This window comes from Elgaria multicarinata, chromosome 11 (assembly GCF_023053635.1).
Source record: "Elgaria multicarinata webbii isolate HBS135686 ecotype San Diego chromosome 11, rElgMul1.1.pri, whole genome shotgun sequence".
In the NCBI taxonomy this organism is placed as follows: Eukaryota; Metazoa; Chordata; class Lepidosauria; order Squamata; family Anguidae; genus Elgaria; species Elgaria multicarinata.
In genome coordinates this window covers 31,629,480-31,657,475 of record NC_086181.1, presented here as the reverse complement: position 1 = coordinate 31,657,475, position 27,996 = coordinate 31,629,480, and the positions used below count along the sequence as shown (strand labels likewise).

The 27,996-nt window shown below is 45.0% G+C and overlaps 2 protein-coding genes across 2 annotated transcripts; both read left to right on the top strand.

Moving 5' to 3' along the window:
* FAM83E (family with sequence similarity 83 member E) lies at positions 1 to 26,635 on the top strand. Its single transcript, XM_063138050.1, has 5 exons — positions 1 to 456; positions 3,222 to 3,389; positions 6,514 to 6,638; positions 21,473 to 22,085; positions 26,396 to 26,635. Exons 1-5 carry the CDS (start codon positions 1 to 3, stop codon positions 26,633 to 26,635), a joined length of 1,602 nt encoding a protein of 533 aa, XP_062994120.1.
* SPACA4 (sperm acrosome associated 4) lies at positions 12,837 to 13,214 on the top strand. The gene has a single exon (XM_063138123.1). The coding sequence runs from the start codon at positions 12,837 to 12,839 to the stop codon at positions 13,212 to 13,214; it is 378 nt and encodes a 125-aa protein (XP_062994193.1).
* Positions 26,636 to 27,996: the final 1,361 nt, after the last annotated feature.

Genomic DNA, 27,996 nt, shown 5'->3' with positions numbered 1-27,996 from the left:
ATGGCTAGTTCCCAGGTCCGCTGCCTGGAGAGCGACGAGCCATATGTTAAAGTCACGGAATCAAATCCTGAATTTTATTACTGTGAGGGTCAGCGGCTGGCCCTCGAGGACCTCCTAGCTAAGGGCGAGGAGGCCTATAAGGAGCGGCTCTCCCGGGAAAAGCTGCGCCCCTTTCTGTCCGATGGAGAGCTGCGGGAATTGAAGGTGGCAGCCGAAGACTCGGGGCCTCCCCCACCAGGCGGGGCAGGGAGCCGCAACGGCCTTGGAGATGAAGGGTCGAGTCTCAGCTACTGGCCTGGACGATCGGATGAGCCCACTCCAGAACTGGACCTGGGGTGGCCAGACAACGGCACCTGGAAAGGGATTACTCGAGCAGAGGTCTATACCCACCCTCCAGGAGAGGGAGCACCACACATCAAGGAACTGGTGCGCAGAGGCATCCAACAAGCCAACAAGGTAAAGGAGAGCGGGTGGTGTTGGGCATGTTTCTAGTCCTCATGGATGTGGAGGAATGGGTGAAAAGATTAAGGAAGCTCTTCTTTAGAACAGCCCTCCCCAATGGGACACCCTCCAGATGTGTTGGACCATAACTCCCACCATTGGCCATGCTGGCTGGGGAAGATAGAAGTTGAAGTCCCCCTCAAACCCAACTCCCCTACTCTATTATGAGTGTGTTTTGTGTTCCAAAACAGACAGAATTAAAAAAAACAGCTGCAGAGAAAGCTAGGAACAACGACAACAACAATTTGAAAATAGAATGGGTTCCCAATGTGTTTCGAGGAAACTGTTTATCGAGGGAAATATAATGCTTTTTGATACAAACTGCTTGAGACGATGTTTCACCTCCAGCTCACTTAAGCAGACTTAGGGCTCATCTACACCAAGCAGGATCTTCCACTATGAAAGCGATGCATAAGAGGCAGGAGCCACACTACTGCTTTATAGCGGTATTGAAGTGCACTGACAACTGTTGGGGCCCTTCGACACATACCATATGCCACTTCCATACCGCTTTCATAGTGTTACATCCTGCTTGGTGTAGATGTGTTATGGGCCCCAACAGTTCTCAGTGCACTTCAGGACCACTATAAAGCAGTAGTGTAGATCCTGCAGTGCACTTCAATACCACTAGAATGCCGTAGTGTGGCTCCTGCCTTTTCTATACTGCTTTCATACCGTTTTCATAGTGGAATATCCTGCTTGGTGTAGATGAGCCCTTAGGTGAGTTGGAGGAGGAGAAAACTGTTTGGGACAACTTATCGAGAAGCATTAAATTTCCCTTGATAAAACTTTTTCTCGAAACACGTTGAAAGCAATTCTGTTTGTGCAGCTGTCTTTTTTGTTCCTGTGTTTTGTGGGTGTTCCCTCTTTGCCAGGTGAGGTGAGGTTCAGAGTAGCCAGATCAATTTCCTAGAAGGAGAGAAGACTTGAGATCTATGGTACTCTTGTGAGTATGCATTCACAAATATGCATTTATAAATAGGTTCAGCAGGTAGGACAGAGTTCAGAAGCAAGCATACAGGTTGTCCTAGACCAGCGGTTCTCAACCTGTGGGTCGCGACCCCTTTGGGGGTCGAACGACCCTTTCACAGGGGTCGCCTAAGACCATCGGAAAACACATATTTCCGATGGTCTTAGGAACCGAGACACCACTCCTCTATCCGTCTCCAGGAGGGCCCGCCCACATGCAGATACGCCCACATACGAGTGCCCGGCGTGATGACATCATCGCGCCAACCCTATCACATACACCCCGTACAAGCAGCTACTCTGTTAAAAACGGCTACTTTGTTGAAAGCAGCAGTATTGGAGGTAAAATGACACCGCTCCTCTATCTGTCTCCAGGAGGGTCCGCCCACATGCAGATACGCCCACATACGAGTGCCTGGCGTGATGACATCATCGCGCTAACCCTAGATATTTACATTACGATTCATAAAAGTAGCAAAATTACAGTTATGAAGTAGCAACGAAAATAATTTTATGGTTGGGGGTCACCACAACATGAGGAACTACATTAAAGGTTGAGAACCACTGTCCTAGACTATAGCAAGATCAGCCTTTATGCTCCTAAATACACATCTTAGATTCCTGCTCTCCAGCTCCATAAAGACACACAGACACACACTCAGGTACTGCCTTGATGTGCACCTCCTAGTTTAATATGTGGATTAGAACCCTTCTGATCTCATTCTTTGCATTTTGCGATGCAGTTCTCAGCTCACAAGTACATATAAAAATGGAGTCATTTCAGATAAAATATGTTTAGAAAGGCATGAAAATACCTAAAAAATGCACATTTTTGAATACCATTTTTTGTGAAGATTTAAAACTTTTTTTTGCAGATTAATATGGAAGTAGGATGGAAGAGACTTATATGTGACACTAACATGGATTGGAAGTAGACTGATCCCTCCCTATCTGCCCGCCCCCCCCGGCCTCCCCACCCCACCCCCAGCCTCCCCACTGGACCAATTTCAGTGGCTTCCCCTGGACAAATTAGGCCTGTTACTCAGCTACAGAAATCACATTCACTTAAATAAAACTGAATTGATTCATTAAAGCTGCATGACCTTTGCATGTGATTAAAACAATGATTTACATGGGGAGAGTATACTTTTGTTATTCTTAGGTGGTGCATGCATATTTCACAGCAGACGGCATCTTAGAAGAGGCATCCCGTCCAATAGAAGAGGCATCCCTTCCTGTGTGAGAGTGAAGGGGGAACACTCCTTCTAAGATGGCATCTGCCATCTGCAGTTTGAGAAATACACATATTGGCAACTTTAAAAAAAAAATCAGGGATGCCTTTTGAATGGATGAAAACAGTTTTTCACAGATTCATTTAACTGATGAATTAATCAAAGGTTGTAGCCGTGGTACAAGCGGATGAACAGCCATCTGCCCAAAAACGTGGCATTCTGGCCCCGCGTCCCCATTTCCAATAACAACGCTTACAAAAACAGCTCAACCTGCCTTACTCGGGAAGGTAGTTTTAAAAACAATAATAAAAGACCAGGCTTGGAATCAAAGGCCCCTCCACCCCCCACCCAAAAAAATGGCTCAGCAAACATGAAAGATGCAAATCGAGTAAACATATGTTGTGCATACACCTGATTTGCATAATTCTCCAGGCTGCATTTAGCTCCCTGTTATTGATTTGGGGAGATTTGAATTTTGCCTAAGTACATATCACACAAACCGACCTGTTTATTCTCCAGGTGATTGCTATAGTCATGGATGCTTTCACGGACCCGGACATCCTCTTAGATCTGTATGATGCATCTGTCAGGCGCCAAGTCCCCGTCTACATCGTTCTGAGCCGACAGCATCTTGCCTCCTTCCTCACCATGGCTGAGAAAACCTGCCTTAATGTCCGTCACACAGAGGTGAATTGGGGAGAGCTTCAGTTCTAAGCAGATGTGCCTCTACCCAGAGGCATTTCCATCTCAGCAGTGCTGTGTGAATTCAGCCGGTGCACTTCCATGAGCTCCATCCAACGAGCGTTTCATTGCACGCTCATTACTGGGCACTCACGGATTTTTTGCAGGGCCCTCCCATGACATCTTCTGCCTCTCGCGCATCTTCCGCCCCTTCTGGCCTTCCTTGTGTGACAAAAACTCTCTCCACAAAGTCCGATATATTTTAAATCTGGAAGTTGCTGCTCTCTCTTGCTATGTGCAGGAGAAGCATTAGAACAGCCAACTGAATGGGCCTCGTGCTCGTCATTTACTTCCTCTTTTGAAAAAGGAAGTAACTGAGCAACGTAAACACGGGCAGAGAAGCGACGGTAGGGAGTGTGTTTTCCCCCGTGTGATGGAGCTCCAAATCTTTCTTTCTTTGCTAATAAAACAGGAACAGGGGGTTGTCTGTGGCAGCCTTCCTGAACCTAGCACCCTCCATATGTGTCAGACTACAATTTCTAATCCAACACATCCGGAAAGCGCCAAGTTCAGGAAAGCTGATCTGTAGTGCCTTTGGAAAAAGCTCTCCCAAGGAGGTGCATCAGAACAAACACCTCCCTTTAACTTGTTAAATTTGAAAGAAAAACACACATAGAATGTCCTCACATGAGGAAAAATTGTGTTTCCTTACTGTTGCTTCTCCGCCCCCGCGTTTGTCCCTCATTACTTCCGTCCGGAGGGGAAAGAGGAAGTAAACAAAGACCACATGGCCCATTCAGGGGCTGTTTTAATGGCACCACTTTTCCTGCACACAGCAAGCAGGGGATCACGGCACATTCTTTTTTTTAAAAAAAAAAGTTGGATTAAAAGGGGTCTATTTTGCGACGGAAGAAGGAGCAGAAGGAGCGGGAGGCGGAAATCGTCATCTAAAGGACGGCGCACATCCGGAAGCGGGCAGTAGCGAGCTTGCGATAAAATGCTTGTCTGATGAACCACATAGTCCATCTTTTTAAACTGACTTTTGAGGAATGATACATTATTAATGGCGTTGTTGGTTTTCCCTGGTCACATGCTGTTGATGTAAGACTTCGTTTATTTCTTTTTAAAAATGTATGTTCCACTTTTCTTATAAAATAAACTCAAAGCTGCTTATAGACAAAACGTTAAGGACAAAACCAACATGGCATCATCTTAAGAAAACCCTAAAAAAGAAGACAACTGCAGTGGCCAATTGCTTCTTAATCAACCAGTTGTATTTCAATTTGATATTTGTGAAGAGTCTGAGGCCTCTGGCCATTTCCCTCCCAAGTCCAGTGTCAGTACAGCAGCCAGGTAAGGGTAATGTTAGGATTGAGTTTCGGCATAGATTACTAGTAACAAGCAATGGCGTTCAGGGTTACACTGCCAGATAATTTTGGGTGAAGATCCTATGCACAGGATTACAAGGAATGGGCATTTTTGTTTTCAAAGGATTGAATTAGAATATGAGTTATGGGATGACCTCTTCATGAAGCTGAGATTTGAGATCTAGGGGAGGGGCTTTAGATCTGTTTTGGCACAGAAGACCTGCCAGTATGATGAATCCTGTATGTTGAGCTGCAATAGGGAATTTCCATGGGTATGTGGGCCAATTTCACCCAACCAGGGCTACACCCATTCTCCCTGGAATCGCCAGTGCAGCACCACTGCCAAATTTGCAGCCTACGAGCATCATCAGACGGGGGAGAAATCACATTTCCTTACCGTCATTTCCCCCCCCCTCCATCTCTGTCCCACGATACTTCCTCTTTCTTCACAAAGGGGGAAGAAAGAGGAAGTAAACAATGACCATGTGGCCCATTCAGTGGCCATCTTTATCATGCCGCTTTTCCTGCACACAGCAGGAAATGGCGGCACGTTTCATTTTTTAAAAAATCGGATTTACCGGTGTCTATTTTGTTACGGAAAGAAGGGCAAAAGGAGTGGGAGATGCATGGGACGTGGACGTCGTCATCAAAAGGACCCGTGTAGATCTGTAAGAGAGGAGTAATGAGCGTACGATAAAACGCTCACCTGATGATGCTTTGTATTTGGCAACAAAAAATGGGGTGATTTAGTTTAAAACAAGTTGCGTGGGGAGTCAGACTGATTATTCAGCAGTAGGGACCACAAAAATGGTCAGGGAACTGCATGTTACCCACTCCTGTTTTAGAGGAACTAATGTTTATTTATTTATTTACATTTTTGTTTTTTTAATAAAACCTGGTCCAGGGAAGCAGATTTAAGTACCCATGCAGACTTTTCTTTCTGAAAGCAAAAAAGAGCCAAGGACATAAATATCCAAAGTATTGCCATTATTTCAGTCACTGGAAAGAATTGGGTTAAAAAAAAATCAAAAATCAATCCAGGGAAGTGAACTTAAGCGCTCTTCCACTAACACCACACGCCAGGGATTTCTTTTGCGACATTTTACTATCCTGAGATACATTGGAATTTGGGTTGAGTTAGTAAAGTGTCCCTGAAACCATTTGTGTAATGTGTGTGTGGTCAAGGATTTTAATAATGAATTGTTAAACAAATCTTTTCTGTAGATCGGGGTGGGCAACCCATAGCTATCGGGCCTAATTTCATGCAGCCCTCGGGCCAAATTTCCAAAGTCCTCCGCATGCCATTAGGTAGACCTCTAGCAGGAGTGATCTGCCCCTTCCTGGCAGCCCACTGCATGGGATGGAAGAGGGAGAGAAAGAAAAGGAGGTGGCAGAAAGAGAGAAAAGGAGTGTCCCATCCACTTTTATATCTTTATCACATTTATATGCCACCTTTCTTCTGTTGTGGAACTCAAGGTGACTACATGTGGTTCCCAGGTGGTCCCCACTCCAAGCACTGACCAGCCCCAGACCTGCTTAGCTTCAGCAATGTGGCTACCTCATGTGCCTTCAGACCACCTTTGGCTCTGGCCCTGCCGCTGGCTTCTGCCCTGCTCACCACCACCTTGTGCCCCCCGATGGATTACCCACAAGGGAATGCAGCCCACCCTTGCTTTACATAAACAGTTCATTACCTAAGTGGGATAGGAACTGGAAAAATCGACCACACCGTGGCTACTGCAATCCTTCATTGCCTTTTCTAGAACTTGAGAGTCCGGGTCATCCATGGTTGCATGTTCCAAAGCAGACACCAGAGACAGGTGACGGGGACCATGAAGGAGAAATTTGTACTGTTCGACGGAGAAGTCGTCATCACTGGCAGCTACAGGTAAGGAGAATTCTTGCCTGCTGCGATATACGACGGGTGGGTTGTAGCATGGCCTGGCTCAGGAGGTGGCCCAGCTGGGCGTTTGTGGGGCGGCAAAGAACCCACCTAGGGCTGCTGGATGGACAGGGGAACACCCCTGGCCAGCTCTTGTATCCTTGGTGGTATTCATATTGGCAGGTGAAGCTTTTCACTGCCTGGGAATAAGGATGAACACCTAATCTCTGTATATCAAGCTGCAGATAAAGGCACCTCTAGGAATGGATGGATCTCGGTTTTGCTGAGCCTGTCTGTTTTTTTTAAAGTCAAGCTCATTCTGTCCTGTTTCTGTAGAAGCGTGCAATTAAAAATCAATCGATCACTATTTTGTACTCATTTTTCATCATGGATGCATGAATGAGTGCATTTTTGTACGTGTTTTAAAATGTTTGCATTTGGGATGCATGTACCGTTGATTAAAGCATGTTTATGCACCTTTTGAGAAAGTGCACATTTTTCAAATGTCTGCATGCTGTCAAATGCATTTTGTTTTGGTTTGCAAGCTTGGAAATGTCAAGATTTCTGACCGCAAATTTCATTCGGGTCCACACTTGGTTCCCGGAGGTGTGAACTGGGTAAATCCATAAAAAAGAATTTTAAAAAAACTTGTCAGAGTGAATTTCTCACACATCCCTAGGCAAAGCTAGAAGCCCTCCTCAAAATCCATCTCTTCAGCTAGGGCTTATCCTCTTAATTCTCATTCCCAGGGCTGGCCCTGCCATGCAAGAGCATGAAGCAACCTGCTTCAGAGGGCACCTTCATTGGTGGGCATGGGGAGAAATAGATAAAAGTAAAAACTGGTTTCTGAACGGTGCAGCAAGACTTTAAAGCAGGGGTAGGGAACCTCCGGCGCCCCCAGACATAGTTGGACTACATTTCCTATCAACCCGAGCCAGCCTAGCCAGTGGTTAAGGATAATGGGTGTTTTAGTCCAACAGCATCTGGAGGGCCACAGGATCCCTTCCATTGCCTAAAAGTGTTGATCCTGGGGGTGATATTTGGCCCTCCTTCAGATGGGAAATGTCTTAGGCCAGGTACTCTTCAGTCCCAATGTTAACCAAACTTTAAGCACATGTTAACTGCAATTTCCCCCACATCCCTCCCTCCTTCATCTTGTCTCTTGCTCCCCACTGGGTATTTTAGATTGTAACTTACTTGGGGTCAGAGATCTAACTTTGTAAGTGCCTTACAAAGTATAGTGCCTACTCACATTGATGACACTGTATAAATTACAAATAATAATTCCAAAGGCTGGCAGACTCTAGATCCAACCCAACCACATTGCCATTGTTGCTGTGCATGGGACACCCCAAAAAGTCAGAGCCTGTACAAGAGAATATTTCAGTCTGCACACCTTCCCTCTTCCAGGTTAAGGGGACCCATTGACTTATCCAACCACCACCCCTCCCCAAATCCTGGAGCAGGTGTGGAATGTTACATTTCGCCCCCTCTTGTCGCCACTGCCATTTCTTCCAGGAGTTATTGCATCTCATTTCATTTCCATGCCATATACTCTGTTCCTGGTCTGCCTGCCCTCCCACTGCAATGACTCACAGTTAAGACTGCCAGGCATGGTGAAAGACTAGTTGCCACCTTTAGGCAGAGCCTCGGTGCCTTTAACAAGCCGCTTGACAGGCACGAATACAACAAGCGATGCTTTTGACAGCACAGGGCTGGGAAATGCTGTAGCTGTTCCATTTCTGCCAGTTGTACACATGTTAGAGATGCATTAAAGAGCCTCGGTGCGTGACAAAAATGATGGCAGCTCATATAAAAAGTGGACTCTCAGCCCTTTGACTGTGCAGTCTCCCACATTAGGGGCTGATGCTATTCTTGGGGCAAGAAATACCTCCACCGACAAAATCTCCTTCTCCCAGTTACTTTAAATTACATCCTCTGATTTATTGTTTGTTTCAGTGCAACTTTGGTATTTCTTTTGATGCAGCCAAAAGAAATACCAGGAAAGAAGGTCTTTTCTGGTTTAATTCTTGGTTGCGGGCAGAGGATGTCCGTGAGGTTCTGGATAGGAATTGTGGTGAAATTCAACTGGGTTTTGGCAGTAGAGTTGGGATCGATTTGATTACTCCTTGCTGATGGGATCCAAGTCTTACTGGCAGATGGTGAACCACTTTACAGCCCAAGGCTTGAATTCAATTTTAGAGAAGCTTTCAGGGGCTGCATTCTACTGCTGGGTGGGAATGAAGTCATAGGTTGCGTTTGGACAACACAGTAGTCAATGGTGGGTTAATAGTCAGCTCTATGGTTGATTATCACAGGGATACTTCCCACACAACATGATTATAATCAACCGTGATGTGGATTAAGGCCAGCGTAAGTTGACTATTAGTCAATGGTGCATTTGATTGACACACCTCCCCCCTCCCCCCCTCAGTCCTCCAACTGGTATCCCATCAGCCACTGCGAGTTCTGACAGCTGGACTAGAGCAGCAGCTACCGCTTTGGCTGCTCTTGCCAGGGGACTCTGTAGTCGCCATAAATAACCAACTGTGTGTGACAAAATAGTCACCGGTGTCCGACAGACGACATGATAGCCAATGGTTGCAATCTATATAAATAAAAATGAAAAAGACCGTTCGTTACTGTCGTTATATCTCCGAAAGTTCTTCACCAATTGCTTTGAAATTTTGACACAGCGTTGCGTTCAAATACACGAGCGTTGTTATGTAACTATGTTCTCTATGGGGTCAAAGGTTTGTCTTAAAATCGAAGAAATAGGCCTCCTCAAAACCAGTCCTGCTGATCATTGTGACATCACCAACCAGTAGGCCAATCCGCTGCCTCTGCCTCCTCTCCTATTTGCATGTACTCTCGCAATTGGCTGAGTGAATATAGATGTCACACCTGTGACAGTTACACGTTCTGAAGAAAAGTAACTGCCAGGAGTTTCCAGTAACCTCCTCACCGTAAAAACATGCTTTTATATCTCCGAAAGTTCTTCACCGATTGCTTTGAAATTTTGACACAGCGTTGCGTTCAAATACACGAGCGTTGTTATGTAACTATGTTCTCTATGGGGTCAAAGGTTTGTCTTAAAATCGAAGAAATAGGCCTCCTCAAAACCAGTCCTGCTGATCATTGTGACATCACCAACCAGTAGGCCAATCCGCTCCCTCTGCCTCCTCTCCTATTTGCATGTACTCTCGCAATTGGCTGAGTGAATATAGATGTCACACCTGTGACGGTTACACGTTCAGAAGAAAGGTAACTGCCATGAGTTTCCACTAACCTCAACGTAAAAAAAAACTTTTTAAAAACCAAACAAGCTGCTTTACTTCATCCAAATAATGCCTCGCAGAAGATCACACTTAGGTCGTCGTACTCGTGGAGCGGAAGCACTGCGACGAGAAATTGCAAATCAGACTCAGGAAGAACGGGCATCAGCAAACGAGAAAAAAAGAAAAAGAATGCCTCAAATACGTGCCAAGGAACCAGCCAAGCAACGTTCAGCCAGACTTGAAGATGCACGGTTGCGAGCACGGCAATCGCGTTCTACAGCTTCAGATCTGCTTTGTTCTCAACAGAATGAACGCGACAGGCTGAGAGTGGCTGAAAGACGTCAACGAGAAACAGCACATCAGCGTCAAACACGACTCCGTGGTAAACAATCACACGATTACAATCGCCTTGCATTCCGGTCCAACCCAGCTGATGATTATAGTTTGAGGCGGCATGTTCTCATTGGCACTATGACTGAAGTGTGTCCTTATTGCAAGGCTCTTAAATTTAATGGAGAAACAAAAGGAATGTGTTGCGCTGCTGGAAAAATTAAACTGCCTCAACTTGGAGAACCACCAGAGCCATTACAAACTTTGCTTGCCGGATATACCGCAGAATCAAAGCATTTCCTATCTAACATCAGGAAATACAACTCATGCTTCCAAATGACGTCGTTCGGCGCAGAAATCATCACAGCTCCATTTATGCCAACTTTCAAAGTCAAAGGACAATTTTATCATAAAGCCGGCTCCTTCCTTCCGTTTCAAGATAGTCAACATAAATTCCTACAAATGTATTTCATTGGTGATGGCAATGATGAATTGAATGCACGCTGCGGAATTTATACCGGCATAAAAAGGGCCATCGTTTCAAAACTGCAACAGCTACTTCACAAAAAAAACAATTTAGTACATTTGTTCAAAACAGCAATTGACATGATGCCATGTGATACACACAAGATTGTTATTCATGCTGACAAAACGCCTGCTGGAGAACATGTGAGAAGATTCAATGCTCCACCTATAGACTAAGTGGCAATTGTTATAGTCGGAGATCAATCTTGACAGGACCTTTCAAAGGTGAAGATGTCCTCATTCCTCGCATTCCTATGATTCCAACAGATATGCCATTTCAATTTAAGAGATTGCAATTCCCAATTCGATTGGCGTTTGCAATCACCATCAACAAAGCTCAGGGCCAATCTTTAGAATTGTGCGGTTTAGATCTAGACACAGATTGCTTCTCACATGGACAATTATATGTTGCGTGTTCTAGAGTCGGCAAACCAGACAATCTCTATATCTACACAGACAATGGAACAACTAAAAATATTGTATATCCACAAGCCTTGTGAAATTAAACATATTAGAAACATCCGCTTTGTCTTTTCTTTCTTTTCAATTTAACCAGACTGAGCCACAGCAACGCGTGGCAGGGTACAGCTAGTAATAATAATAATAATAATAATAATAATAATAATAATACATTTATTTGTTACCCACCTCTCCCTCTGGATTGAGGCGGGGTACAACACAAATAAAAACACCATAAAATAATCCACTCTGCACAGCGTTGGTTATTTGCGTTGGTTATTTTGGCCGAATAACCAACCATGGTGTGAAAAAGTCCCAACAATAACCAACGTTGACTATTTAACCCACTATTGGTTATTGTGTCATCTGAAGCCAGTCATAGGTACTATTAATTGACCCCAAGAACGTGGGAGCCAAGACTCTATACTTCATCCCCCAAAGACAGAACCTAACAATCCTGCTTAATCTCTCTTTCACCCCCAGCTCTATCACCAAGATTCCACACAATCTATGCACTGGGCAATACTGCCATGCCTTGTTACTCTCCTTCCTTCTGTGACATCACCAAAGTGATGTCATTTTCTGTAACCTCCAGCTGAAAGTTCTCAATGGTATCTGCCAGTGAGTGTTTGGCACCTATTGTGATGTCATTGCTTTAGTAGCCAGCAAAATCTGCTAGCCGTGGATTCATTCTATCCCTTGAGTGGATTACATTTGCTTGGTTGGAGATTGGTTGTCTGTAACACATGCTTAGTAAACAGAGGAATCCAGAGCCACGAGTTGGGATCTGGTTTTGGAGTTTTGTATACTGTATCAACCAGGTTTTGAGTTCCTCAAGCTCAAGAAAACTCAGTTCACATTGACTTTCTGGGAAGTTCGTGTACATCAGCCCAAAGGTTGGTTCCAAAGCTGCCCATGATTTAGTACCTCTGCTGGAGCCTAGCCAGCTCTAACACCTTTCGAGTTGTGAGTTCATCAGCTGGGATCTGCATTTCTGAAACTGGGCGATCCAAAACCAGATCTGTGATTTGCTCCCGAAAAACCTACTCCAATGGAAGCATGGATCGAACTGATGTTCTGGATCACTTCTAGAGTCAAGTATCCTCTGTCCATTTGAAGTTCTTATAGCTCAAAAAACAACGTCAAATGTAAGGATTACAATGATTAAGGAAGCCAATTTGGATGGTACTACTGATTTTTGAAAACACATAAGTTACAGAGAGTCCCAATCCTCATTAAAGAGCTTCCTGAGAGGGCAAAGAAAGGCCGGATCAAACACATTAAAAAGTATAGTTGAGAAGTTAAGAAAACCCGGACTTTTTCTTTCTTTCTACAATCAGGATACGAAGTCAATTCATTTCTGTGGAGAACTGGATTTGGAAAACAAATCTAGTTCTGAAATCTCTGAAGTCCCAACAATCCCAGTGAAACACTTAGAAAGTTGGGAAAGTCACACACACGCACCTTCAATTAAAAATAAAATAAATCAGCTGGCAGAGAGGATTTTTGGTTTTTGGCGGTCAAATTCACAAACCTCTGCATTTCTACGCCACTCCTCTGTGACTCAAAAAAGAAAACAGACGTTGGCAACCATCGTATCCTCAACCACGTGATGAAGTGCACGGTACCCTTTGGCCTGGTCTGCCTTCTGGTCTGCTACGTGCCGCCTTCCGTCTTTTCCAAGGAATGCTACTTTTGTGAAATCACAGCCTCGGCCAGGTGCCCCAGCACCCAGATGAGTTGTGCGGAAGATGAAGACTGCTTCGTGGGCGAGGGAGCCGCCTTCGGGGTTTCGATGATCCAAAACAAGGGGTGCACCCGCTCCATCAACTGCGGCAAGGAACAGCCCATACCCCACATGGGGGTCACCTACAGCTTGGTCACCAATTGCTGTAAGGGAAACTTGTGCAATGCAGCTCAACCTCCAGTTCTCACGTCCCTTTTCCTGCGGTTTGCCTTTGCCAGTATGCTCCTGCTGGGGCTCCTCTGATTGAAAAAATAAAACCTTTGCCATGTTTCTCAAATGTTGAATCCTGTGTCAGTGATATAATGGGGTGATTCACCCAGAAATGGCCACATCTAGGAACTAGGTGAAGAATAATTGCATATAATCTCTTGGCTTCCTTATACTAATCATTTAGGGTGACCATATGGAAAGGAGGACAGAGCTCCTATATCTTTAACAGTTGCAGAGAAAAGGGATCTTCAGCAGGTGTCATTTGTATGCATGCAGCACCTGGTGAAATTCCCTCTTCATCACAACAGTTAAAGCTGCAGGAGCCCTACTCAGTGACCAGACACAAAAGAAAGCAGGGTTCCTGCAGCTTTAACTGTTGTGATGAAGGGGAATTTCATCAGGTTCCCCATATTACAAATGACACCTGCTGAAATTCCCTTTTCAATACAACTGTTAAAGGTACAGAAGCCCTGTCCTCCTTTTCATATGGTCACTTTATTTATTTATTTATTTATTACATTTATATACTGCCCCATAGCTGAAGCTTTCTGGGATGATGATGATGATGATGATGATGATGATGATGATGATGATGATGATGATTCAATGGTACTTTAAGGTTACCAAAAAAAGAACCCAGGAGTTCACCAGCTCAAAGCACAGCTTCTCCAGAACATGTAGATCCCATGTTTATGGCTAGGTCCTCTGCGTCCATTAAGATATCACAGTTTGTTCCCTGTGGCGGCTGCAGCAGATTGCTGTGTGGAACGATGCCACCTCTGCTGTCTCCCAAGTTCAGGCACAATTTCTCCTTGTCGCTTTTCTGATGGCAATGAATCATGCAGCCTGCAAGAATCCTAACTCTCCCAGCTTTTCAGAGCTTGGCCTGTGAGTCCCTCCTCTGCCCTATTAGCTTTGCATTTCCTCCTCTCTGGGTTCAGATTTGAACCCAGAGAGGTTCCGTATGGAGAGGTTTTGAGCCTGGAGAGGTTCCATATGGAGAGGTTTTGAACCTCTCCATATGGAGTCTGAATTTGGAGAGGGTCTGATGAAGTTTTCAGCATTTTGTTAGGGTGAAAATGTCCCCCAGCTTCTTATAAAACATGAGGCTTAGGTGTTGGGTCTCAGGAGAAGTGCACAACTCTAATCCTTTTGTGAGAAGATGGAAAGACTGTCGTGGAATTTGGGGAAACTGCCTAATACCAGGACAGGCTATTTGTTCATCTTATCCCAGCATTATCTACTCTGACTGGCAGCAGCTCTCCAAGGTGTCAAGCCGAGATGTTTTCCTATCACCTGGCAAATGATCCTGTAAACAGGAGGTGCCAGAGATTGAATCTGGGACTGCCTGCCTGCAAAACTCTACTGCTGAACTTCAGTTCTTTCCCCAGGGCTGGGCAAAGCTGGTAATAGGCCCGGGCCAGATAGGAAATGTAGGCCCCAATTCAAATTGTTCATTAAGTATTTTTTAAATCAGTTCTAAATACATATGAACTAGAACGATTTATTAAAAAGGCAATGGCAAGCACTTTTATTCAAGATGCATATAAGACATCACTTCTTCACATGAAATGCTTTACGTGCTTTTCTTTGGGCAAATTCATCAACAACAGAAAAATCAAGCAACTTTGCCCAGGGGTACTCGGAGTAGGCCCCCTCAAAATCATAGGCCCATGTCGACTGGCCCCTCTCTGCCCAGCCCTGTCTTTCCCAGTCGACTTCAGGGCTGCTTTCCTTGTGATCTAATTGGAGAAAGATTTTTTTAAAGAAACATGGAAGTGTTTAGTCACAGGGCTTTACACCTGCTGAAATTCATTTTCTATACAACTGTTAAAGATACAGGAGCCCTGTCCTCCATTCCATAGGGTCACTCTAGGTCTGTCCCTGGCCTCCTACGTTTCTCTTGAACCAGGAGAAGAGCTGCTGCAGGCCTGTGTTTAGAACCCTGCCAGCAAGCTCTGGTTAATTAGCTGGTTACGTTACGAGCACTTCTGTTCAAAAGACAACACAAGGCAGCACTTTAGGATGGTGTGCGTGGCAGACTACGTACTACCTCCACTTGTAACTGTAACCTAGCAGCCCTTTCTGAAGAGGAGAAGCTGCTTTAGCAGAGGACGGTCAAGAGCACAGACACTTCAGCTGGCTTCGCGAACCCGGTGCCATCCAAGACACGTTGGACTAAACTCCCATAATTCAGTGTGGTAGCCCCCCCCCCCTAGAATTCCCTGCCTCTGGAGGTCAGTCAGGCACCAACTTTGAATTCCTTTCGGCGCCTCCTAAAAACGTCATTATTCCAGGAAGACTTTACTTAATGACCAGCCACGGTACACTGTACACTTTGATTCTTTTAAAATCTATTTTAAAGTGTTTTATTCTGGATTTATTTAATTTTATCTTGTATACTGCTCCGAAATTTTGAATGGGGAACGGAATATAAATATTGTAAATAAATAAATTCCCAGTTACCATGGCCAGTGGGAATTATGGAAATTGTAGTCCAGCACGTCTGGAGAGCACCAGGTTTAGTAATATTGTGCTACAGGCAGGGAGTACTTAATACTTTCTCCTTTTGTGGAGAGAAAAGACTTTGAGGACAAGCTTTGGTGTAGGAAAATGGGCAAGGGAAATATTAAATGCCACCTCCTCACACACTGTTTCTCTGCCCTTGTTTGAACCCTGCTCGCTTCTTCAAAAATGGCTGTTAGGCAGTGTGTGTGTGTGATGTGCAGTTTGGCTCTGAGAGAGCCGCTCAGTTCAGACATCACACCATGGTTTGCTCTAACCAAGGTTTACCTCCCCCCACACATACAAGATTTCGAAACCAAATCACAGTTTGAGCTTCCAGATGTTCTTGTAGGACTTAGAGCTACTTGTCTGCTTTTCATTTTCTCGTCTCTCTGGTTTCCGTGGTGTAGGGGCATCTGGATGTGGATTGCTGGCTGGAAGTAGCTATGGATTGTCAGTTCACCTTCACACCATGGTTTCTGATTCTGGTTTATTGGCTGGTCACAAACCATGGCATGTCAATTCAGACAGCTTGACAAATATATTGTACGGCCACTTTGTAGATACAGGCAAGCTAGGCAAAAAAGTTTGCAGATACTGAAAAGCTAGCAAAAGAAAGACCTCTACTTGCTTGTTGTTCCTGAGAAATTTCCTTCTTTTTTCCTTCCTTAAAAAACAATGCAGCAGCTATCTTGCATCCATCGTGGGGCTTTCCTGCAAAGCTGCAAGCTAGAAAAGTTGGGGACTCACTCCAACTTTTTCACCAGAGCGAGACGAATATGGCACATCTGCCATTTAACCTCACTCCGGCATTGCAGCGGAGGTGTTCCTGGGCGGATGGTGCCCCCTGATTGGTCACTTCCACCTGGGCAGAGGGTGGGCTTGGTGACACGAATGGACATTGGGGATTAGCTGCTGCCACCCGACAGCAGAGAAAGCGCTGGGTTGGTTTTTTTTAACACAGCAGTTACCCGACGCCATCAAGGCAGGACCCAAGTTTTATGTGGAATAGCTGAAAGAACTGGGTGTCTTTAAAGGGGGAGGGGGACATGGTTATTGCCTTTAAAGATCTGAAGGGCTGTTTCACAGAAGATGGAGCAGACATGTTCTCTGTCGCTTGAAAGGGTAGGATTAGACCCAATGGGTGGAAATCACAAGGAAGAACAGCTGTATCTTGCATTGTATTTTATTTATTTATTTACAATATTTATATACCGCTCCGCATTCAAAATTTCGGAGCGGTGTACAAGATGAAATAAAATAAAACCAGAATAAAACATTTTAAAATAGATTTTAAAAGAAGCAAAATGTACAGTGAACTGTGGCTGGTCATTAAGGAAAGTCTTCCTGGAATAATGACGTTTTCAGGAGGCGCCGAAAGGAATACAAAATTGGCGCCTGCCTGACCTCCAGAGGCAGAGAATTCCATAGGAGGGGGGCTACCACACTGAAGGCCCTTGTAGCTCCTACCTTGAGATGGGGTGGACTAGATAACCTCCACTGTCCATCCAAACTCTTAAAAAGTCTATGTTTATATACACGGGAGTGGATTAAAAAAGAGAGAAAAGAAAAAACTCGCCCTATTGCATTATCAATTGGCCACTGTCACTCACAGCAAACCTGCGTCGGTCCAATCTACTCAATTGCTAGTCTTTCAGAATAAACAGAGATCCAGAGTTTGGAACGGCATCAGTCAACACTTGCATTCCTTTGGAGAAATAATGAAGATGTGTGAGGGATCAAGTTACTCAGAAAAGCTGCAGAGTCCCGGCTGCCTTGACAGATTAACAATGCGGTGGATAAACAGCTGTCCTAGATGGTTGGTTTAATTAATCCTCTCTTAAGAATGCAAGGTGAGCCTTGCCGGATCACACTAAACGTCTGTGTCAACTCTGCATCCTGTTTCCCACAGTGGCAAGTCAGTTGCTTCTAGGAAGTCCCAAAGCAGAACACAAGAGCAATAGCCTTTTCCCACTATGGTTTCCATGAACAGGTGTGGAGAGATGTGGTGATGGCCACCAATTTGGATGGCTTTAAGAGAGGGTTGGATAAATTCCTGGAGGAGAAGGCTATCAGCGGCTATTAATCCTGATAGCTAAGTGCGACCTCCAGTATCCGAGGCAGTAAGCCTGTATACACCAGTTGTTGGGGAACATGGGTGGGAGGGTGCTGTTGCACCATGTCCTGCTTTGTTGGTTGCTGGTTGGCCACTGTGTGAACAGAGTGCTGGACTAGATGGCCCCTCGGTCTGATCCAGCATGGCTCTTTTTATGTTATTATGAGCGGTATACTGAGAGCTTTTCTACACAAGGTATTTGTTGTGTGGTCATCATTCCCTACTCATGGTTGTTTATGGGTTCTTTAGACAATGCTGTGACCACCCCCACCAACTCAGTTTTGCTTCTTTTTGTAAACAGTACTTTCTGCATTTAAAATAGGTGAAATGAGGTATTATTTCTGATTGGTGAAAGAAAGCACAATTTCTTCTTGTGCACTTGCGCTATTCCGTTATACCATAGCGCCACCTAGACGTTATGTAGGAAATGCTCCTTGTGTAGTGCTCGGATCTCAATTCTGTGACGAAACTGAAAATGGATGCCGTGGATTTACAGCCTCATGTAGAAAAGCCTAGCTTGTGAACGTGATTTCTATTTAACTGTTGTGACGAAGAGCCATTGGTAACAGTTTTCACCATTAATTAGAATCCCAAGCAGTGGAGGCTGGTGGCTCCAATGTCAGTAGAGTGGTGATTCTATACTGGGCTTCAGACAGAACTCTAAAGAAGCTACCCAAAGTGAGTTCTGACTGGTTCTGATTGAAACCATGAGCGGATTCACCACGTACTGACATCAGAGCCAGTAGCCTTCCCCAGTCTCCCTCCTACTTCTGATTCAGCACTGGGCAATGAGGAACTACCACTGAAACCTCTCACAACTGTGGATGTATGAGAAATTTGTTTCAGTTCGCTTTTGGTTAGGAGTTTGTGACTTCCGGAATGACCGTGGACTCAAATGCAATCTGGGGTTGGAGTCCATCCTTTTCCGAGCAAGCAGTATCATATACAGACCAAAAGAAATTGCGTTCGAACAGCTCCTTTAGAGTACTGAGTGGTTCTGACAGAAAACCAGAGTGGATTCACCACCCCACTGACATCTGAGTCACCAACCTCCACTTATCCCAAGATCCAAAGGAAGTGAGGCAGGTGGCTACTAGGAGGAGGGCTTTCTCCGCTGTGGCACCCCGGTTGTGGAATGAGCTCCCCAGAGAGGTCCGCCTGACGCCTACACTGTACTCCTTTCATCGCCAGCTGAAGACCTTTTTATTCTCTCAGTATTTTAACACTTAATTTTAACTTAAATTTAAATTTTACCGTTTTAACTCTATTTTAATTTTATATCAATTTTGCTGCGTGGTTTTTATTCTGGTTGTGCTTTGTATATTATATTTTGTATTTCTGCTTTTAACCTGTTGGTTGTCTTACTATGGTTTTAATTTTTGTGAACCGCCCAGAGAGCTTCGGCTATTGGGCGGTATAGAAATGTAATAAATAAATAAATAAATAAATAAACCCACCACCACCAAACAGAGCCAGGTGCAAAACACATACGTGAAAAATGAAAGAACAGGATGCTTTTGAGCCTAGGAATTTGTTTTCAGTATCAGCTCTGAGCTGAGCACTCCGTCCTTTCACACAAAAGTCCATTCCTAGTTACCACAAGCTTTCTTCAATCCAGCAGCCTTGTTGATGTGCTAAAACAGCCTTCTTCAACCTGGGGCGCTCCAGATGTGTTGGACTACAACTCCCAGAATGCCCCAGCCAGCTTGCCCCCTAAACCGACTATGGGGCAACCGCATGCATGTGCCAAGTTAGTCATCTCTTGAATCCAGGAAAATATTACTGCATCCCAGTAACCCATATTTCCAGTTGGTTACATGGAGCATGGTGAAATAATTTGCCTCATCCTACTTTCTGCAGGGGGTTTTAAGTTTGCCCTGCCAAGGGCCCACACTGCACCAGGGCCCCACTGACAAGAGCCCCGGGACTTGCTCCTCCCCGTTGCAACTTACAAGTTCCCCTGCCTCTCCCTCTGGCCAACAATGCAGGTAGTGAGAAGGAGGAACAGCAGGTGCCATGGCCTACTGGCTCACTGACTTTCTGCCTGTCAGGCAAGCAACTGGCAGCAATGATGAGAAAAAGGCTGAGGAGGAAGAACAGCTGATGACAATGGCAGTGAGAAAGTAGACTCATTGAGGGAGGGCCTCCACTGAGGGTGGGAGGGCCCCCACTGAGGGTATCTAGCCCAAGGGCCCTCAGAAACCTGGAGTGGCACTGAGAGTACCACATTCTCCAGTAGCCCAAGTCCACCCATTTCTCCATTGACCTGCTTGCCTCCAGGCCAAATATAAGAGTGGGCAACAGCTAAGTTAATGTCAACTGGTTGAACTGTCATTAGTTCACTTTGAGGAACTGTAGATTTTGCTGGGGATGGGGGGAGAAGTTACCTTCAAACTACAATTCCCAGAATTCTCTGGGGTGAGCCACAAGTTAAATCAAAATAAAACTGAGGGTTTTTCCACACAAGGCATTTATTGTCATTTTCTACTCACGGTTATTTACAGGGTTTTAGATGATGTCGTGACTTCCAGTTTCGCTTCTCTGTCTAACCAGTCCTTTGGGCGAGTTTTTTTAGAGCAGGAAAAATGCAGCATTTAATTGTGAAAGCAAAAGAAAGCGCTGTTTCCACTTGTGTATTTGCACTATACTTCTATACCACAGTACCACCTAGAGGTGCTGTAGTGGAAAAGCTAGAAAGGAAACACTCTTCATGTGGTGCTCGGATCTCAATTCTGCGATGAAACCCAAAGTATGTTCAGCTGATTAACAGCCTTGTGTAGAAAAGCTCTGAGATTTCCAGATTGAGCTCTACGTGCGAGGCAGTGACAAGATGGTATTCATTATAAATATGGCTTGGCCATTATCGTATTTTCAGAATCTTGTGATGCCTGCACTCCTCTACCTTCAAGCTTTTGGGGTTTTCTTTACTGAAAAATAAGTTTCAAGATCTCAGGCAAAAAAAGGAGGCCTGAGCTGTTTCTGTTAAAGGTTCAGACACCTGAGCATTCTGACCCGTTACGTAGAGAACTTACTGTCATTCATAGAACTAAAAAGATAGATCTCTAAGGCTTAAACCTATGCATGTTTAGACAGGAAAAAGTCCTACCACTCCCTGCATGCCCCAGCCAGCATAGCTGACTAGGGAATACTGGGAGTTGTAGGACTTTTTTCTGGCTAAACATGTATAGGATTAAGCCTTAAAAGTTGGAAAAGTGCAAAACATTGAACTCTTGGTATACACAGTTGTGGCAAATAGCCATCATAGCACACACACACAAAAGACTGAAATTAGCTAAAGGCAAAGTCAAAATATCAGATTTTTAAAAATAAAATATGGCATGATTTCATTTCATCTACAAGTCAGGGTCATATGCAGCAATAGCTGTCAAAATCTTTCCTCCAATTATGGAAGAGAGACTAAATAAAGTTTGTTATTATAAAAAAAACCCATTAAGAAAACCTCTAAACAGCCAATGGATTCTACCTATGCATTTCTTTGTAAAGGGAAATATATCTTAAATTGATATTTAATCAATTGTGCTCTCTCTCTCTCTCTACACACACACACACACACACACTTTGTTTTGGGGGAATTAATACAATTTAGAAGGAAGAAACTGGAGCAAACAGGATGCAGGATCCATGCCTAAAATTCCCTTCTTCTCAACAGCTTCACGTGGACTGATGCCCGCTTGAACCGCCACCTGGTCACTCGGCTTACAGGGGAGGTAACGGACGCCTTTGACCAGGAATTCCGCACCTTGTATGCTGCTTCCTTCCCCTTGCCGGCCCCAGAGATGCCACCTAGACCCCAGGTAGCTTCCATGACTCCGCTGCCGAGCATCAATGGGCCAGAGGTAGCTCCCTACATCAGCGTCCTGGATGGGGTGCAGCTGTCCAACCGCATTGCAGAGCGGCGCTCCGTGGCCCCTCAACCCGTGGCCAAGAGCCGTGCTGGTGACTGGGAGCTCGTATTAGCCTCACCTGCTACTGCTGAGGAGCCCATGCTGCCTGCCCCATCACCCGAGGTGTCCATTCGAAACCGGCTTGCAGCATGGCGGGGCCCGGACCTTTCTGGACAGGCCCCACACGGATCCCCTGATGGGCATAATGCTCTTAGCGATATCCTTAGGAATGTACAGCGGAGCCGGCTCTCAGCAGCCAAGACTACGGGGGCCCGTGCTAGTAAGTCACTCTGGGACCTCAGCCGCTTCAGTCAACTCTCTGGGTCCAGTGCAACAGGTTGGGGACGGAACGGGATAGACGCGGCTGAAGATGCTAAGGTAAGCACCGCCATTTTTGACTCGAGGTCCTGGTTCATTCTAAAGTAGGGGTGGCCAACTTGTGGCCCTATTTTGGCCTACAACTTCCAGCAACCCTAGCCAATGGTGAGTGATGATGGGAATTGTTGGCCAAAGCATCTGGAGGGCCACAAGTTGCCCACCCTTATTCTAGAGAGTCCAGACATCTTGGTTCCCAGGATTTCCTGCTCTAACCCATAAGATTCCCTTCCCTTCTCAGAGAAGTCTAGTTGAAGTAAGATTCAGCTGCCCGTCCATTTGTCTTCTGGAAATGGAATGGCGGGGGGAGGCACCATCTTGTACCACGAACTGCAACATGTCTCGGGCCGGCCCTCGTGGCCACAGCCTAAGTCCACTTCCGCCTACCTTACTTTGAGAGGATGTCTCTCCAAGCAAAGAGGCTCTCACAACAAACCTCTGTATTCTGCAAGCATTTTACGACTTTTTAGGAGCAGAAAGGTGTGACATCCTGAAACAGCTGATACGTCTCACTTCTGGATGCTTCTCTAAACCCATGTTTGCTGTGTAATGTAGAAGCAGAGAGTCACCTGCAGGAGAAAATCAGTGGGTGGGTGGGAGTGGAGTTTAAACCTCCGCCCCTTGTCGATTTCCCCTGGCAACCTTTTCCCCCTATTATCCACCAGCTCTGCTCTAACACCCCAAAATAAGCTCATCTGGGGAAGCAAAGAACCCAGGGAGCAGGGGAGATGGGATGTGGGCAAAGAGTTAAGCATTCTCATCCTGGGCACGTCTACATGAAAGGTTTGCCCCGAGGTGGCTTCGCAGTAGCGGCACGTCATCTACATGATGCAGCTGCCATTGCGAAGCCATTCGGGGGCAAACCCTGGAAACTCTGCTGAAAAAAAGTCGGGTACTTACCCAAACTTTTTTGGCAGTGGAGGCTTGTCCCAGCCCACGGCGCCCCCTGATTGGTTGCCATGGGCTGGACAGGGAAGGGGCGGGCCCGCACCTCTGTAAAAAGAAAAATGGGGAAAGGAGAGGAATGGGGCTGTTCCTCCCCCCCTTTTAAAAATTGTTATTATCTGTATCTGCACAGCTACGCAGATGCAGATAATAAAAAATTACTCCCTATTAGAGTTATCAGGTAAAGATGTGTTTGTCATGATGTATCCTGCAGCCTGGCCCCCAGCAACTTCGCCAAGGGGCATCTTTCTCTCTCTCTCTCTCTCTCTCTCTCTCACACACACACACACACACACACACTCTCTCTCTCTCTCACACACACACACACACACACACACACACACACACAAACGTGCAGGAAACAATTTTCAGAGGAAAATGTGGTCCTCTTCTCCCCCCACCCCCATGCTTCTTTCTATAAGACAGATTTGAGTGTTTTGGTTTTTTTAAAAAACAAACGTTCCCCTTTGTTTTGCAGCTTAAACTCTAACTCCCTTGGGAATTGAAATTCCTGTAGTAATTTAGGTTTCCATGGAAACCAAAAAAATTCAATATTCTCTAATCCTGATTTGTACAGGAGGTCAAATTTAACATTTTAGTAAATCCATGTCCTGAAAGGAGCAATGATTGTAAGCATTTGAGCACTGTGGGATCCTTCAGCAATGAGTTCTGGGTGCTTTTAGAACAAAAAGTTTAGTTTTTTTGTAAATTCCAGATGTTGTAGAAACCCACACTCAATAATTTCTCAGATATTCCAGTTGCTACAGAAACCTGCCCCTGATATTGAATTCCCAGAGGTTCTTGTTACTGTGGGAACCTAATTATTTGCCACCCCCCTCAGAGTAACCGTCCTGACATGGCTAGATGTATCAACATTTTGATTTCCCATTCCCAGCTACAATAGGGACAAAATATTAGTCTCTAAATGAATTTAGGATGCCAAATATGGTTGGAAACCCCTAAATAATGCTCTTCCCTTAAAAAAAATATCTTACCAAACATTTCGTTTAATACAGGGCAATAAAGATATCAATTCCTCAATGTTTGAACATTTTCATGTGGTTACACCACCCTGTGTAACCTTTACTATATAAGAAGAAAATAAATTATAGCTGTTCCTTCTTGTTGAACAAGACAAATTCCCAATGAGGCATAATTTAAAATTGGACAATGATTACATACGTAACGTGTTGCTTCTGGAAGCACGGGGCTAGAGTGCTATGCATGTAATCTGTGGCTGAGGTGAGATTTAATACTTCCTATATAACGTTTTCAAATGTCCAAAGCGCTTCACCTACATTGTCTCCCTATAATCACTGCAACAGCCTTGTAAGTTTGAATATTATCATCCCTATATTGCAGAGGTAGGGGTGAGGCTGGAAAGAGCGGCTTGCTCAGCGCTATCTGGTGAGGTAAGATTTGAACTCAGGTCCTCCAGTCTCACAGCCCAGCCTCTTAACCACAACCTAGACCTCAATAGGGGCAGCATCTTTGTTTTTCTTATCTTTTTTTTAAATCTACTGTACTTTTAACAGTTGACGAACAGGCAGTAAAGTTGTGTTAATAGTAATGCTTTTTTAAAAAAATAAAATAAAATTGGCAACCCTAAATTTCAGTTCTAATATGCCATTGGCTAATCCCATCTTCTTTAGTATGTGGACCGCCTCTTCTCACTGGTGGTCAGAAAAAGTGGAGCCCAGCCACTTTTAGGTGGCTGATTTGGACACCATTAAATATAGTTGAGTAGGTGACAGATTATTTGACCCATGGTGCTCAGTCCACTGGGACTTTCTCCTACACAGACCTCATGGGAGTTGCATGGGGCACGGCATTATTCTGCCCCATAATTAGTGAGGGTAAGGAGGTATCATGGATTTTCTGCCTAAGTTCCAAATATCCGTTGGTGGTGTCCTGCTCCTGGTCCCTGAGCCTGAGCTGCTGCATGGCTGTGTGGTTGTAGGTAAGCTGGTTGCCATTGGCAAGGCACAGGCCAGGTGACAGGCCCAAAACTGGAAGAGTTAGCGAAGGGTTGGGCCTGCCTCACAAACAGCCCAGGAGCTTTCTGACAAATTGGGGAGTTTGGGGAAATGCCTTCCTTTCCCAGCTCCCACCTTGGGCCAACAGCAGTAGGCAGCACCTTTGATCAATATTGAAAAAGGCCACACCCGTGTTAGGGCAGGGAGAACTCTTAAGAGTGACGAGTCTTGGACCAGAACGATCCCCTCTGCTTATCAGCTAGAGAGGCCACCTTCCTTTCCTGTGTCTTGAACAGCTGTGGGGCCGGCAACTCTGAAACAGGCGTAGCCTTTATTATCCCTTTAGTGCCAGGAGTGCAGCTGTTAAGGCACAGGGGGGAAAAGGTGGCCAGACTGCTCTTACTCAGAGGTTACTACTTTGCTTGAACTTCATACTCCTTTCTCTTCTCTTCCCCCATTGTGCTGGCATCACTTCCCCTACTCCTCCCTCTCCTCACACAAACTAATTTGCTCCCTTTCTTTCTCGCTGGGCCCACTATTAGGGTGACCATATGAAAAGGAGGACAGGGCTGCTGTATCTTTAACAGTTGTATTGAAAAGGAAATTTCAGCATGTGTCATTTGTATATATGGAGAACCTGGTGAAAATCCCTCTTCATCTCAACAGTTAAAGCTGCAGGTGCCCTGCCATCTTTTAAATCTGGTCACTCTAGTATTGCTCCTGCAGCTTAAACTGTTGTGATGAGAGGGAATTTCACCAGGTTCTCCATATATACAAATGAAAATCCCTTTTCTATGCAGCTGTTAAAGATGCAGGAGCCCTGTCCTCCTTTACATATGGTCACCCTACCCACTATTGCCTGTGGGGAGTTTAAGAATATGAATCCCATAATGTGAGAATCCTGCCACAAACGCAGAATCTCATAAGCAGACATTAACTTTCTAAGGAGAGAGGAAATAGGGTCTTACTATCCCTGGAAACCAAGCTCTGTCCCTTAACCACAGATGTAAAAGAATAGTGGTGAAAGCAATGCACATACTCATCCTCTCTAGTATTGTCCCACATGTTTCAGAGCTTTGACCAAGCTTTCAAAGCAGGTTTTGAAAGTGGCGGTAATACTTGGGCCCTGGCAGTAACCTCCATGGGCTGCTGAGAATCCCAGGTTCCATTTTATTTTAGTAAACCATTATATTTCTAGTTTCAGTAGTTGCAAAGAAGACCATGAGAGCACCTAGGCCATTTTATAGGCCTAGCTTCTCTTGACAACCGTGCGAACTACAAATTTTGGTCTAGATAAAGACATTGGAAGTGCCACCTGATAATTGTGTGTGCCTACACCCCACACTCTGGTTCTAAGTCTGAGGTTGTGTGTGTGTTTTAACTCTTTTACAGAAGTGGGGTTACCAGGACACACCAGCAAGGGAGCTGATGAAACAGCGAGGGGCTGGCCATGCCCCCGAAGAGCCAAGGATGCCCATCTACTTGCCACATGGACATATGAACCCTTCCCCTGGCTATTTGCCTTTAGGAAGACTACAAGGACAGCTGTATCATAAGCCTCCCAATACAGGCCTGCCCCGTGCATGGAGGCACCCAGGGAAACCCCAATATGGACATCAGCTTCGGTTCTGAAATCCCTTTGAACATTTGAGGGGGGGGGGCAGAATACTGGGAGGCTAACCTGGAAGTTTTCCTTCAAGCATGGCTCGCAGAAAGAGCCGAGGTTGTTCAAGCTGCAGGAAAAAGTAAGAAATGGTCACAAAAGCCTGGGGCTGTTAGTATATTCTATTATACTACCTAATGACCTTTCTACCTAATGACTTTCCCCATAGCAAATGGCGGTCCAGAAGTGTTACCGGTTTATACACTGTGACAAACTTGTTTTAATGAGATTTAGGTTTCATCAGCAAAACAGGAGAAACTAAACACATTTCCTCTAACACAGCCACCGTAGGTCAATGATGGTTCATACAGGCTGAATTGGAAACAAGCGGCAGGTTGGGGAATGTATACAGATTAGCTGCTCAAAGGTTCTTGGTTGCAGCTGCCAAGGCACTGAGAATCAATATAAAGGGTTATTATACTGGCAGAAAACAGGGTTCTATGGCCATCTTTATTTCATCAGCTACCCTACCCCCATCCACCCCCATTGGTAAAAATAGAACCCATTCATGCAGAGCCTCTGTTGTGAATGGGGGGGGGGAATACTTACCTGCTCCATTTTTACTAGGTTACATTTGCTCATAATTTCCACAATCAAAATATAGTATTTGGGACACTGGACCAAACCAGCGAGCAGAAAATGCATTGACATTTAAGAGGTCAGATTAATTACACTGTGCCCCACTGGTTTCAAAGGAAGGGATTTAGAAAAGAAGAGGGGATTGTTCAAAGGTTTAGATGCACACACAGATGTATTGCCACAGGGATGCCGATAAAGAGAATGAGAGAGATGCATCTCCTGTAAAATTGTGGGGAGGATCTATCCGTCCATTCCTCATAGAATCATTTCTAAAATCTGGTTAGACAATAACTTTGTTAGGACCATCCCAAATGTCATAAAATAGTGAGCAAGCTCTCTTCAGAAGTCTTCAGCCATTGCTTCTTTGCCCAGAATCGCAATACTTGCAGCAACGAGCTTCATCCCACGTACCTGTTTCCTTCAAATTATCCCCTACAGCACTAAGCCGTCGCCGTTGTTGCTGCTGCTACCGGGCGGCTAGATCCTTTGCATACCAGGAAATGGGTTTAAGGGGGGAAATGTAAAAAAATCATTAAAAAATCAATGGATGACCCAATCTGATTCAAATTTGGTATGCTTAAAGCTCTCCTTAATATCTATTACTGTGCCAATTTTGATGTCTTTATCTTTAAAGCTTACGCAGATGTAAGCATTTGTTTAATTTTTCTTCAAATCCTGCTCCTGTGCCCCAGTGGCCGCTCGGAAAACAACAAATGATACGCTCGAAAACTAGTAGCAAAATATTGCACTT

Excerpts from the sequence above, each read along its gene's own strand:
- FAM83E (XM_063138050.1), top strand. The coding sequence starts at position 1 with ATGGCTAGTTCCCAGGTCCGCTGCCTGGAGAGCGACGAGCCATATGTT. Across the intron at positions 457-3,221 it reads GCATCCAACAAGCCAACAAG|GTGATTGCTATAGTCATGGA; the intron begins GTAAAGGAGAGC and ends TTTATTCTCCAG. Across the intron at positions 6,639-21,472 it reads GTCATCACTGGCAGCTACAG|CTTCACGTGGACTGATGCCC; the intron begins GTAAGGAGAATT and ends TCTTCTCAACAG.
- SPACA4 (XM_063138123.1), top strand. The coding sequence starts at position 12,837 with ATGAAGTGCACGGTACCCTTTGGCCTGGTCTGCCTTCTGGTCTGCTAC.